We start from the raw sequence: 13,260 nt of genomic DNA, 5'->3' as shown, positions 1-13,260 counted from the left end.
TAAGGCGGCCACTCGTCAGTCCTTTACTACGGTAAGAAAGTGATTGTATTTCTAGAGATGGAACAGCATCACAGACATCCTGGAAGAGAATTCTCTTCGTTCCCAAGCCTCTGTGACTGATTTTAAATCTGCTTGCCTGCAGAACAGAGACGGCGACTTCGTAGTGGAGGGGGGGTGACGGCCCTCTGCCAAGATGCACTTCTCCTCTGCTCACGCTGAGGCTCCCTGGAGCCGGCCTCTCCCTGGCACTACACTGGGCCCTGCTCTGCTGCAGGGACATGCATTCAGGAACCGCAGGGTGGGCACGGGGCTGCACAACTGGCCTTTTCCTTTTCTGAGTCCAGGCACACTGGAGGCAGAACACAGGCCGGCCCCAGGTGAGCTGTGTGGGGGACAGGAGGCTGGGAGCTGGGGAGCGGGCACAGGAATCCAGGGGGCCTCCTAGACTGAGGGAAAGATTGGAGCTCTGCTCCACCACTGACCATGTGACTTGGGCAAATTGCGAGTCTCCTGGGCCTGCTTCCCCCTCTGGAAATACGGACGGCGATCCCAGCCAACAGGCCTGGTGGCAGCCCCTCCCCACTGAAGACAGAGAACACGTGTGAGATGGCCCACCTCGGGCCTGGGCCAGCCCGGCCCTGCCCCTGGTGCCCAGAAAGACAGTGTACATTTCTAAGGCCCTTGACCACCCTGAGCAGCTGGTCTCAAAGGACTTCTTCCCTTTCAGATTCATTTTCTTCCATTTTCTTTCAAGTGAGCCCCCCACTGTGGCCTGAATCAGACCTGTTTGCTTCCTCCCAGCAGGTCAAGGTGCACAGTCAGTGTAAAGACTGTTAACCTCAGTGGCTCCCCAGTCGGAGGCCTTCCCCAGTGCCAGTAAGTTCAGAGCAAAGCAAAACTGGCTCACCCCGATTCAGGCCTTCCCAGGTCCCGGAGGAGTCTGCCAAAAGCGGTCACTGCCCCGACATGGTCCAGGCACATGCTTGCTCTGCCGCCCCCCATCTCTGGAGAAGCCCGGCACATCCAGGCTCTGCCCTTTGGTGGGTGTTATGACCAGCGCTCCTTCGGGACCCGTTCCCTCCAGTCCTTTCACTCTGACCTGTCCCCTGTCAGCCACCCCAGGCTCCTGATATTTCCCTGGTCTTTCTGAACTTTTACCAATGAAAACAAGCTGGGCACACCCAGGGATAAGTACAGGCTTGGGGGCAGGTGCCAGCTGGGTTCTGCTCTGGAAGTGGGAGGAGGGTCCAGTGCCCAGTGGGGAGGGGCACTAGCAGTGGCCACAAGCTCCCCAGGGGAGGTGGGAGCAGGAGGGCAGTGGCCCTGAGAAAATGGAGGCTGCCCCGGACAGTGGCTTTGCCCACTTGTGCCCTCTGTTCCAAGAAATGGCAAAGGCCCTGCTGAGGCTGCCTGAGGGAGTGGCCTCCAGCCCCTGGGCAGTGACAAGGCATGTCCAAGGGGCCGAGTCCACACCGGTGCTGAGCGCTGCAGGGTGAGTATGGTGCAGGCTGAGGACTGGGCACCCCCTGGCCCTGTGGCATAGCTAACTGGCAGGAAAAGACCCATTCTGGCCCAGAGCTGGGCCCCTCCTCCCCACGCCAGGTCTTGTTCAGCTGCACTCCCCAGCGGGGCTATGGTGCCGTCATCACACTCTGCTCCCCGTGGTCCACGCTCCAAAGGCGGTAAAACTCAGCAAAGTCCACGTAGGGCTCAACTCGGCCATCCTCCCCAGGTGGGAGCGAGTGGGTGGGCCGGGAGCGGAAGAGGCCCCCGTCAGAGCTGGAGCTGCTGCTCTGGGTGTGCGTGTTGGTGGACTGCAGGGTCAGGGTGGGGCTCTGGCTGCAGGCACAACAGGAGAGACAGTCAGTCAGGGGCCTTGGGTTCCGGCCAGGGACAGGCAGCCCCTGCCTCAGCAAGCCCCCTGGGCCACAGGCCTCTGACAAAGGTGACCACGAGAGCCAGCCTGGCCAGATGCTCTTAGGGGCAGATGAAAATCAAATGTATTTTTTAAGCTCTAGCTAAATGTGGCTATTTAAATTAACTGGAATTAATAAAAGGGATCACTCAGTTCAAGGGCTCACTACCCGTGTCTGGCTAGCCGCTGCTGCAAAGGACAGAGCACACCTCCAGGCTGGGAGCAGGGCCGGGCGGGAGGCCAGCAATCCCAGCCTCTCCCGATCCGTCCTGACCCAAAGCCCACTGCCCACAGGACGCAAAGGCTCCTCTCTCAGGAAGCCTTCCTCACTGCACCCCACTCATTCCCCTCATTGGCTGGGTAGGAGGGCGCCCCCCCGCCCTCCCCGTGTTCTCAGGGCTCCCCAGGCACCCCCCGTCTGTCACAGAGTGTGTAACAGCAGGGAATTACCTGCCAGCCCACCATCCTGTGGGCTCCCAGCACTGCCCGGCACTGGGACAACCCACAGTGGGGCCCAACTCAGCTCAGGCGCAGAGAGAGGGAAGGGGCTGTGCAGAGGCTCAGGGAGTTAGGAGGGTCAGAGGGATGGCTGGTTCTCCTGCCTGGTTTGGGGCCGCTGCTGTCACACTCTGCCTCTGTGGACACAGCTAGAGGCTTCCACTGGCGGCCCTGGCGGGGCAGAGGGAACAGCCACCACTCCTTTCCTGAAGGCCAACTGGCCACATCAACTCTGAGTGGCCCGGGTGTGGCACCTCTATTATTCTGTGCAGGGCTGGAATGTGGAAACCAGACCCTGGCCCCCTGGTGTGCTGGGGCAGTGTTGGCGATACACATTCCACAGAAGCGAGGGGGTGGGGTGGGCACGACCTGTCCGGCAGGTCTGTGGAGAGGAGGGGGCTCCAGACCTCGTGCTGCCTCCCCCGGCCCCTGTAACTAGAGAGCACTTCACAGCTAAAATGGGCTATTTCAGTCCGAAAACACTGGCTCTGACCAGCCAGTATAGACCAAACGATGGCCCCCAAGTGGGGATGCCCTCAGAGAAGCCACCTGCATCACACACTCCAAGATGGGAGAAAAGAACAGAAGGACCTTCCCATTAAATGATAATAGTATGTGGGACCCACCGGAAAATACAACCAGCAGGCTGTCAACAGCTGCCTGTCTCCTCTCGCCCATCTTGTCCGCTCTGCCCCCAGAACCTCCATCCCCGCCCTGGTCCAGCCGCAGTGAGCGGCCGGCACCTGCAGTGCCTCAGCATCTAGGGAGGCCTCCCGGGAATGGAGCTGGGGAATTCGGGAGGTACAAGACCCAGGGCATCTCATCATCCAAGAATACTCTGCCACAGGACATGGCTCTGCGCTCTTTCTGTCCAGGCACCAAGGGCTGTCCCCACGGAGCAGAGCTGAGTGGCTGGAGGAGGGGGAAGGGCTTACTTGGTGAGGGTCGGAGTGGCTTCATCCAGGGTGGAAGCGCTGTGGGCCCCATTGACCAGCTGGCCCTGGGAGGGCATGACAAGGGAGAGGGTCACGCTGGTCTTGCTGGTGCTCTGGGTGCTCGAGTAAGGCACGGACACGGGGTACACACGTCCTCCTGCAGCTTTAGAGGAAGAGTGGTGGGCCACAGGGAATGGCCGGGGGGAAGCCCAGGGTGGGGGGGCGGAGGGCTGCTCCAGGTGAGTGCTGTCTGAGGGGCTGAGAAGGTCGGCAGAGGCCCCCTCTGGATCCCCAGGCCAAAGCCTGGCCTTCTGCCCCTGGGACAGGGAAGGAGTGTCCCCTGGCAGAGACTCTGCTAGGCTGGGCAGAGGGCTCTTCTTTGCAGCAAAGTACTGCTGGTGCTCAAAGCAGGAAAAGAATCAAATACTGAGCTGCCTCAATGAAGGGGTTACCACCCGGCTTCCCACGATGCTTTAGTCCAAGGGGCAAGGGTGCTCCTAGTTGAGGGTGGCCCAACAAAAACACAGTTGCAGTGACAAGTGAGAATTACAGTAACCCTGGTGCCCGTGGAAGAACAAATCCATCTGCAGATGCCTGAGTGCCAAGGCTGCCTTGTGAAAAGGAAGAGAAATGCAGGCCCCAGGGACCGATGGTCTCGACTCAGCTCTGGGAGGCAGCTCACAGAACTGCCTCTCCTCCTGAGCATCTTGATTTCAGAATCAAAAAGGTTGAAGGTGAAGCATCTCGCCCTTGCCCCTGCCATGGCCCAATGACAGAGCCAGGCTTCAGGGACTGTCTGTCCACATTCCTTACCTGCTAGGTCTCTTCCTTCTAAAGCCTCAGCCCCATCTCAGGGTTCCTATAAGACTATAGGGAGCGTTTGGGTAAAGTGCCTGGCACAAAGCAGGCACTCAGCCAGTAGTTGCCATGGCGTCTAGGACCTAGCCACATACTCTTCAGGGCCTGTCATCATTTGGCTCTTTAGGAGGTGGCCGGGGCAGGTGGTACTATCCATATTTAATAGGCAAAAGGAAAAAAGCAAACAAACATGGCTCAGAGAGCCTGGACCAGAGCCATTTACAGCCAGGACTCCATCTCCACCCAGGTAGCAGGGCTCATGGCCTCAGCAGCTCAGCACCCACCCCTGGATAGCCTCCTCAGGTGGCTTCCTGTCCCCACTGTGCACATACCTGGGGCTGGGGCCGGTGTGGCCTGGCTCATTTCACCCAGTGGGTAGCCAAAGTTCCTCACCAGCAGGGTCATGTCCTCATGCCTTGGGCAGAACTTGGCACGCTCCCCACCACTGGCGAAGGTGTCACCGTGAATGCGCTTCACACGGTCCACCACGGCCTGGGCCACAGCATCCAGGGAAGTCTGCTTGGCGAACTCAGTGTCAATCATGGCGGCGATCTCCTGGGGCAGAGGGCACAAAACCTTCAGGTAAGGGACAAGAGGGCCCCAACACCAGAGCCTACTTAGGACACTTGGGGGTCACTGCCCAAGCAGGTGGAGGAAGTCCCCACCAACTAAGCTGCAATCTGAGCTTTTCAAGGTATTCGGAATAATCCTTCCAGATTATTTTCATTAGAAAAGGTGTGACCTGTGATCTCTCTGATTGTTGGCTTCCACACCAATAAAACGGGGGATAATCTCCACCTGACTGGGGTAGAAAGAGGATTAAATAAAGCAGTGGGTGCAAGGACCTCTGGGGACAACTAAAAAGCCCAGTATGGACTGCTGCTGCCACTAAACTTTCTCCCCAGAACAAATTTCTCATGTGCTGTGATAGGCCAATTTTGTCAGAAATCTGGGATATGAAAAAGACAGGGTCCCTGTCCTCAGAGAAGTCCACTGTTCAATGTATTCTAGAACCCAGGAGAAGCCACTGGATAATTCTACAGTGAAGACCAAAGATAAGGAAAAAAAATCACATTGACAATAAAATCAAAACCACAAACACAAAATCCCCTCTAAGATGACTGGCCAAGGTCTCTGGCAGGCAGAAGGGCAGGGGCAGGCACCAGGAAATGATGTGGGCCTCATCCAAGCTGGGCTCAGCTCATTACTGACCAGCTGTGCCCCGTCAGGCATGACCCTGAACCCTGCAAGCCCTGAGCTCTCTAACTCAAAGTGGCCGTGAGCCCCTGCCCCAGTTACAAGGCGACCGGAAGGAATGACAGAATTGGTAAAAAAGCTTGAACACAGATAACAGGAGATAGTGAGACACATAAGACTTCCTCCTCCTTGTTTTCATTAGAAAGGAGAAGCAGAGAAGATTACATTCCTACAAGAACCATAGAAGTAACACAATTCTGAACTTATCTGACCAACCCAGCAGTCTCAGGTGAGGTCAAGGCAGCTGCCCTCCCAAATCATCCTTGAAGTAACTGCCTCAAGGTCAAGCTTTAGTGGCAACTGTCTGACAGGTGTGCTCCACGGTGTAGGAAAAATAAGTAGCCTCACTGGCCGAGGCCTGGTGTGCATCACACCAGTTACCCCACAGTCCCACAAAGGCAGATGTCATCATCCCCATCTTAGAGATAAGGAACAAACTGTACGTCATCAGCAGCTCAGAGAGGGAAGAGGAGCAAGTGGTGGAGAGGCATCCGGTCCTCTGTGTATCAGGCTACACTAGTCTGGGTTCTCCTTGGCCTCGGGCCCTTCCTGGACAGGCTCCAGAGCAATGGAGACCACGGAAATTCACTTCCGTCTCACCCCCTTCCCTTCAGGCTTTGCTCAGGGCCCTGGAGACTGACAGTGCTTCAAGCCCCGAAGAAGCAAAGCTTTTGGGTGGGGTGGGTGTTCTTGCAGATCTGGACCTTTTCGTCCCCCAGTTTTGAACCCAGAGAAGATGTCTGGCAATGGCATTTGCGATCAGTGCTCTGGGTCTCCGAGCACTTTGGAGCTGAGCAGGAGGGCTGTCTGTGTCTCCACGGTAGCACGCCACCCTGCAAGCTGGCCAGTTGCGCTCTGCTGCGTCCGGCTCACCTGGTTGGCCTGCCCAGGCCCATGGGCTGCCTCCAGGGCTTTGTACAGCCCCTCAGACATCAGCACCAGGAAGCCAGTCACCCCGTCCAGGGGCTGTGCACCGTGGATCTCGGGTTCCGCAATGATCGGCTTGGACTTGGCAGCGCTGTAGGAAGAGAGGGGAAAGGAATGCTTGGAATGCCCCCAGGGGACATTTCTTCTGCTAAGGAGAAGAATCTATACCCGGAATGTAAAGCAAAATACACATCAGACAAGAGGAAGCAGAGGAAAGAGGAACTCAGAAAAGCAGACCTGTTTTCTAAGGGCAGCTACCAAAAAATAAAGCTTTGAAGGCCAGAAAAGCTAGTGGGTAGTTGGGTCTGGACAGCAAAGGTCAAAAGCCCCACCTTGGCCTCAGTCCACATCTCCTGTCCACAGAGCCTGGGTAGTGTTGGAGGGAGGGTGGAACAGCAAGAGGGGTGGGTTCTCTTTCAAAAGCCTACTCCTCTGGGCTCTTCTGAAACAAGTGTCCAGGCTGACCCAGACCCCACGCACGCTACCTGCACAGGAATCATTTACTAGCACACACTATCAGAGACAGCAGCGTCAGAAAGTTCCAACACATGCACACAGAGGCAAGTGTAAGAAGATGCTTCTGACAACAGAATTTGGAAGAGCAAAGCCTGGAAACATCCTGAAGGTCTGTCAGTACAGGCGGGTTAGCTGGAATCCAAGTAGCTGTTCCCACGACTGCCGCTAACCCAAACTGCATGTGTGCAGGAGTGGAGGAATGGGCATCTGTAATGACAACAGTGAGGTGCAAGACGCTGTGAGGAATATGCTAGCACTGTGTGCGGTGTGAAGGCTGCCCACACACCCCACCACCCAACACCCACACATGTATGTGCGTGTGCACAGACCCTGGCAGGATGCATGAGAAACGGGCAGCTTCTGGGGAAGGAACCAGGCTTGGGGTGGAAGACACTGTATATCCTTGGCACTGCCTGAACTGTGTTAAGCTGCAGCTGTACTTTCCAACAGAGCAAACAGAACCCCACAAATTAGAGACAGATACTCCAAACTCAATCTCCTCAATCTTGTGAGAGGAAGAGGTTCTAACTTGTGCTAAGATACAATGACATCTGGCCTCTGATGATGGGGTCTTTGGCATGATTCCTCTGTGGCTCTGGCAGTGATAGTAAATGCTGTGATGGGCACCAGACATACGCGTGCACGCACATGCACACACACACACACACACACACACACACACACACACACACACACACCTGTCAGTGATAGTAAATGCTGTGATGGGCACCAGACATACGCGTGCACGCACATGCATGCACACACACACACACACACACACACACACACACACACACACACACACCTGTTTTCTCTGTCAGTGTTAAGACGTGCTCTGGATTCAGGCTGCCTGGGTTCAAGTCCTGCCTCTGTCCACTGCCAACCCAGTGACCAGAGGTAGGCTACCTAATGTCTCTATGTCTCAGCTTCCTCATATGAAAATACCCCTGGGGCAAAACAGCACCTAACTCACAGGGGGAGTGAGGACTGAGTAAGAGGATGTATGTAAGGGCTGAGCACAGGCTTGGCACAATAAAGGAGCATGGTATCATCACTGCCCATTGCTGCTGAGCACTGGGAAGCATCCTTGGAGGGAAATGGGCTGCTCATCTGGCATCCACCCTAGCCCCAGCCATGGACAATGCCAGCCAAAGGGCCTCTGGTCTGTCCCTATCCACACCAAGCAGCTCTTGCCAATCCTGACCTCGCCTGCCAGGTACTTGGGCACTGCTTGCTGCCCATTGCTTTGGCCCATCTCCCTAGCTTGACCCCTTGCCAGCCCAGCTCTACAGGACCCCAACTCTTGGCCTGCTGAGTCTAGGACCCCATACCAGCCTCTCTGGGAGGAAAAAGGAGTCTTCTTGGGCTCTGAACTACCTCAACTGTACCTTTTGTCCCTACAGCCTAAAATCTGCCACTGCCCCAGGCCCTCTGGCCTTGCAAAGTGGGGGCAGCTGGGCTGGCCGCCTACCTGAGCAGGTCGATGTCAGAGTAGCCGTATTTGACCTTGTAATCTCCGATGCGCCTGGTGCTCTCCTGCCCACAGACGACCCCCACCTGCTTGAGCTTCCCTGCATCCAAACCTGCCAGAGGGAGGAGAGAAGAATCGGATCTTGTTGATGAAGAAGGGGACACAGACACAGCCACGAGAACAAGGCAACTCGGACCCTGAGCAGGAAATGAGGTCACAGCAGGGCGCTTTGACAAGGCCACTGAAGTCCCCAGTGCCCAGTCTCCAGCCCCATCCGAACGCCCCCGACTCAGGCCCCCTCCTCTGCACAGTCAGATCCAGCACAGGTCTCGCACTGCTGTGCCCACCAGGAAGGGCGAGAGGGGCTACGGTGGAAGAGGCTGGAATCTCAGGATGTCTGTGGCCTCTCAGTCTTCACCAATCCCACCACCATACGCCAGGGGCTCTTGGAAGCACTTTACACATATTAACTCTTTCAAACCTCACCACACTCTGAGGTAGGTGTTACACAGATGGGGAAACTGAGGCACAGAAAACCTGAGTGAGTTCCAGACATCACTGACCAGGAAGCGCCAGAGCTGGGATTCAAGCCTCGGTGGGCTGGCCCCAAGCCCAAGGTCACTGTCCATCTACTCCATACCTCCCTCCGTGCAGCTGCAGAACGGGGCATGGAGTGAGCCCTGGGGCTCCTCCCGCCCCCTCTGACCCCTGGCCCGCACCCACTCACCCAGCTGCGAGAGCCGGAAGAGCTCATCCTCGTTCTCGGCTGTGTGATCCACATTCAGCTGGGTCACCTGGAGCCCATCCACTGTGGATTTGCACAAAAGTGCTCGGTTCGTACCTGTAGCAGAATTCAAGCAGCTGAGCAAAGAGGCATAAGGAGGAACAAGGTAAGTTGAGAGAGAGAAAAGGCAGGCATCTCACATGTGGAACTCCTTGAAATGTGCAAAGAAAACAGGCTGTGGCCGTGGGGATGAGTCAGTCAGGGGGAGCTATGAGAGTAAAGAACTAGGTTAAACTTTCCCAGTGTCGTCCCAGGGTGTCTAGGATTATGGCTTTCACAAGAGCCCTTTTCTCTAGGGAGACATATGGAAATATTTACAGGTACTGTGACAAGATGCCTGAGCTGTGCTGCACGACCTGGGGACAAAGGGCTACAGGTGAAATGAGACTGGCCGTGAGGAGACAGCGGATGGGGCTGGGGTGGGCACATGGGACCCATCAAATGCTATTCACTTTGTTTTTACATTTTTAAAGTTCTTTCATAATGGAATCTTAAGAAAGGAGGAAGAAAAGAAAAATGTTCTCCATGAGCCTCCACAGAGCCCCAGGAGGAAGGTTTCTCAGGTCCCCAGACACCCTCCTATGCCCACAGGATCCAAGGTCCCTGTGGCCCCTCACCCTCCAGCCCCCACCCAGCCCACCTCGCCACCCTTCACAGGCTGCTGAGACAACCTTTTCCAGAAGGGGAAGCCACTAAGGTGACCCAAAGAGGGGACAACTCACCCAAGGCTACAAACCAGTTAGGGGCAGAATGGGGATGAAAGGTGGCACCTCAGACTCCCCAGGCTGTGACTGAGACATTCTTCAGGACTCACAGGAAACACACCCGGTGGCCTCAGGAGCCTCGGGCTGGGGTCTTACGGGTCCGGAAAGCAGACGCCCAAAGAACCCTCCCTGCCCAGACGGATGGTGGCTCACCGACGTTGGCAACGTAGAGCCGGTTGTTGAGGAGGACGGCCACGACAGCCATGGCTCCGCCTGAGATCTCCCTCTCCAACACCTTGAGTCTTTCAAGAATCTTCTGATACTGAGGAGGCAGCTGGTGCTGAGGGACACCCTGCAAGCCGCCCTCATGGAGTCAGAGCAGGCCGGGCTCTCGGAGGCCAGCTCACCAACCTGCCCCTCCCTTGTGGGCAAGGACCCGAGAGCCCAGCCAGGATGGAAACTGGCTGCTGCTCCAGGGCGGACTTCCAGGAAAGCCAGGCATGACCTACCTAGCTGGTGGGTGAGGTGAGCAGGCAGGTGGTGAGGCTGTGCACACATTCAGATTCCTGACCTGCAGGGTCTCGCCTCACACCCGTCACTGCCCACCCCACGCTGAGCCTGAGTGAAGGTGCCCATAGCAGGCCAGGGAGGCCCCTGGGAGGGTAACCCCATGCTGTCCATGTGCCCAGTCAGGGACTATTCCCCTAACCCTGCTCTGACCCGGCTGTGTCACTCTCTGCAAGTGATATGGCAGGAGGTCCTTGCTCCTAACAAAGCCAGGCCTCATTTGTTTCTCCTGGGAGCAGGCTGGGGAGATTACCTCTGGCAGCTGGGACTGGAGGCTTGCCTTCTCCGCCAATGCATCATCAATGGACTCCAAGAAGCTCCTTTCCACCACATCGAAGGCCTGGAGGCACAGAGGACAGGGGGAGGTGTGAGGGCAATGGCCAGTCCAACACCACTGTCACCCGAAATGTCCCCTATTGAGACCAACAGATTGGATTAACTGCAGGTCTTCATGTGATGGGGGCTTCCCACGTGGCAGCAGAGGCACTATTGCAAGCCATGTTTGACAGACGTCAGCCCTGTGGGGTTGCTGCCATCTAAGGGGACACTGCAGAAACACCACCCAGAGAGAGGCAGGAGAAGGTGGACAGCTTAAGAGCACAGGCTTGAAATCAGGCCTCCTGGGGGTGAATTCCAGCTCTGCCACTTGTCAGCTGGGAAGTCTGTCTCATCTATGAAACAGAGACAAGTGTTGATCTGGGGGTAACCGAGATCATTCACCCTGAGCACCCAGCACCTGGCTCGGAGTGAGCCTAGATCAATGACAGTGTCATTACTACATCCTACCGGCCCCTTGACACTGGTCACACTGCTGCCTTTCCCAGGGGACCCAGCTGAGGTTCACGGGCACAGGGCCTGAGGCTGTGGAGGGTGCTCTCACCCTCAGGTGCTGAGGGAAAGTGGCTGGGAAGGCTGTTTCGAGGAACAGGAATCCATTCTTCTCATCTCAAACTAAGTGCCTCCAGACGTGCTTCCAAAAGGAGATGCCAGGAGGAAAAACTCCTAAACAACAATGCAGAACTGGCAAGCGAGCGCCCGCCAACCAGAAGCGCGGAGGCAAGCCCAGGGCACTTGCAGCAACTAGAGGCTCAGCGCCAAAGCCGCCCCTGGAGCAAGGGGTCATCTGGCCCTAGCAGGGCTCAGCCCCCCGACTCCACTGCTCTGGGAGGGAGCCACCACTTGCTGGTGGTCTGTAGTGCTGTTCCGTGCTACTGAATGTTGCTGCAGCCTGGTGCCACCACAGATCTCCACCCTGAACTGTCAGTGCCATGAACTTATGGTCAGACTCCCCTGCAGAGATCAGCTGGCAGGACCTAGCCTGAGGTGGGTGTTTTCCTCTGAATGAAGCCCCACTGGGTGTGGGTATGGAGATAATTGGCTATTATCAGGTGCTAGAGTCCCGGCACTAAGCCAAAGTGAGCTGACCTATCACGAGAGGTCTGCCTCGTTCCCCTGGGTAGGGGCCGGGGATACAGGCTATCAGGTCCTGGAGCCAGTGAGAGTTCCTCTAGCTTAGTTCCAAAGGGGAGGCTGGCTGCTGGGCCCACTATGTCTGCCTGGGACTCGGGTGAGGAGCTTGGGGAGCCAGCCTTAGCCTGTGACAGAGGTAACTCCGCCAGAGGCATCACGGTCCCCTAGATGGGCAAATGCTGCCGTGGTGTCTCTTACATTGCTGCAGTCACTGATCATCCCCTGACCCAATGGGGTATCAGGAGTCCCATCCCTGGTGGGACAACAAATCCCTAATAAAAGCAGCAAAATAAATCCTTGATAAAAGCGGGGCCCCTGAGCACACGGTACCACCTCCTTACAAGTCCCTAGAAGTTGAAAACTACTAGACACTAAGACCCCTGCTCAAATGGCTTGGGCCTTCCTGAAAGTAGGGGCACATCAACATGCCAAACCATTGGTGTGGGGTTTAGGGGTCTTCCCAAAGACATCAGCTGACACTGCACAAGAGCAGGAGGGACCCAAGCCCTGGGAGTTGGACTGAAGACACCTTATAGCAAGAGGCGGCAGCATGAGTCCAGGAAGAGGCACCCTTTGTCCCAGGTGTTCCCTGTCATTATCCATTGTATCAAAATGTCCAACAATGGTCAACATGAATGAAAAATGGAGACATGTAACGATACCATGATAGACATGCCAGTTTCTAGAAAACTCTGTCCAAAGGGAAGGGGAGGAGAAGGACTCTGACTGATGTACTGGTCTTTGGAACTGGCCCCAAGGTGTTGCTTACAGTGGCTGAGATGTGCTAGCTGGCCAGACTGGCCAAAATCCTAAAATTCGTAATTTGTAGGGAGGGCCCATTTTATTAGAGGCACCCTAGAGTCATCTCTGGGCTTGCTGCTGCAGTGAGGGTGCTCCCGAAAGTACTGAGCCTCCAGGGCAGGAGACACAGACAAAACAAAACAGCGCAAGAGACCCCTGCCAAGCCCCAGGGCTCTCAAAGACAAGGATGGAGCAGCTCTGCCCCTCCTGACTTGGATTCTGCGGGCTGGCACGGAGCCCACCATCCGTCTCAGTCATCACAGAGGAGGCGCACCGCAAGCAGACACCCCCGGATGAAGTGGGGCACCTACATAAAATCGGAATGGTTCAACTTGCTGAGCACCTTGCTCCCACAGATGCCCCTGACCATTTCCCGCCTGAAGAGGTGCCCTTGAGGCTAGAATCTAAGGAGTTCTTCTTAAAGGGGGCCCCCTAATTACGAGGTCATGTGGTTACAATTCATAGAAATGTCAGATACAGTACTATAGGCATTAGACCCCACAGATGCTGTAGTTAGACAGGAAAAAGAGTATTTTTATGAAGCCCAAGTCTTGTTT

At 56.0% G+C, this 13,260-nt stretch overlaps 1 protein-coding gene across 3 annotated transcripts in view; it reads right to left on the bottom strand.

Moving 5' to 3' along the window:
• LOC108397364 (TGF-beta-activated kinase 1 and MAP3K7-binding protein 1) overlaps window positions 1-13,260 on the bottom strand; it is a 77,247-nt gene continuing 63,987 nt past the window's right edge. For 2 of the 3 annotated variants that reach the window (XM_037006926.2, XM_017660747.3), the window contains 8 exons: window positions 10,686-10,772; window positions 10,079-10,217; window positions 9,105-9,218; window positions 8,378-8,489; window positions 6,337-6,481; window positions 4,539-4,761; window positions 3,349-3,511; window positions 1-1,839 (listed from right to left, as the gene is read on the bottom strand). In XM_037006926.2, coding sequence (XP_036862821.2) covers window positions 1,632-1,839; window positions 3,349-3,511; window positions 4,539-4,761; window positions 6,337-6,481; window positions 8,378-8,489; window positions 9,105-9,218; window positions 10,079-10,217; window positions 10,686-10,772 — 1,191 coding nt within the window. In that variant the 3' untranslated portion in view covers window positions 1-1,631. The remainder of the gene's footprint in view (window positions 1,840-3,348; window positions 3,512-4,538; window positions 4,762-6,336; window positions 6,482-8,377; window positions 8,490-9,104; window positions 9,219-10,078; window positions 10,218-10,685; window positions 10,773-13,260) is intronic. The other variant, XM_037006927.2, reaches the window with a different exon arrangement.

This window comes from Manis javanica, chromosome 10 (assembly GCF_040802235.1).
Source record: "Manis javanica isolate MJ-LG chromosome 10, MJ_LKY, whole genome shotgun sequence".
In the NCBI taxonomy this organism is placed as follows: Eukaryota; Metazoa; Chordata; class Mammalia; order Pholidota; family Manidae; genus Manis; species Manis javanica.
Note: the sequence above shows the minus strand (reverse complement) of the source record. Positions and strands in the feature narration are given on the sequence as shown.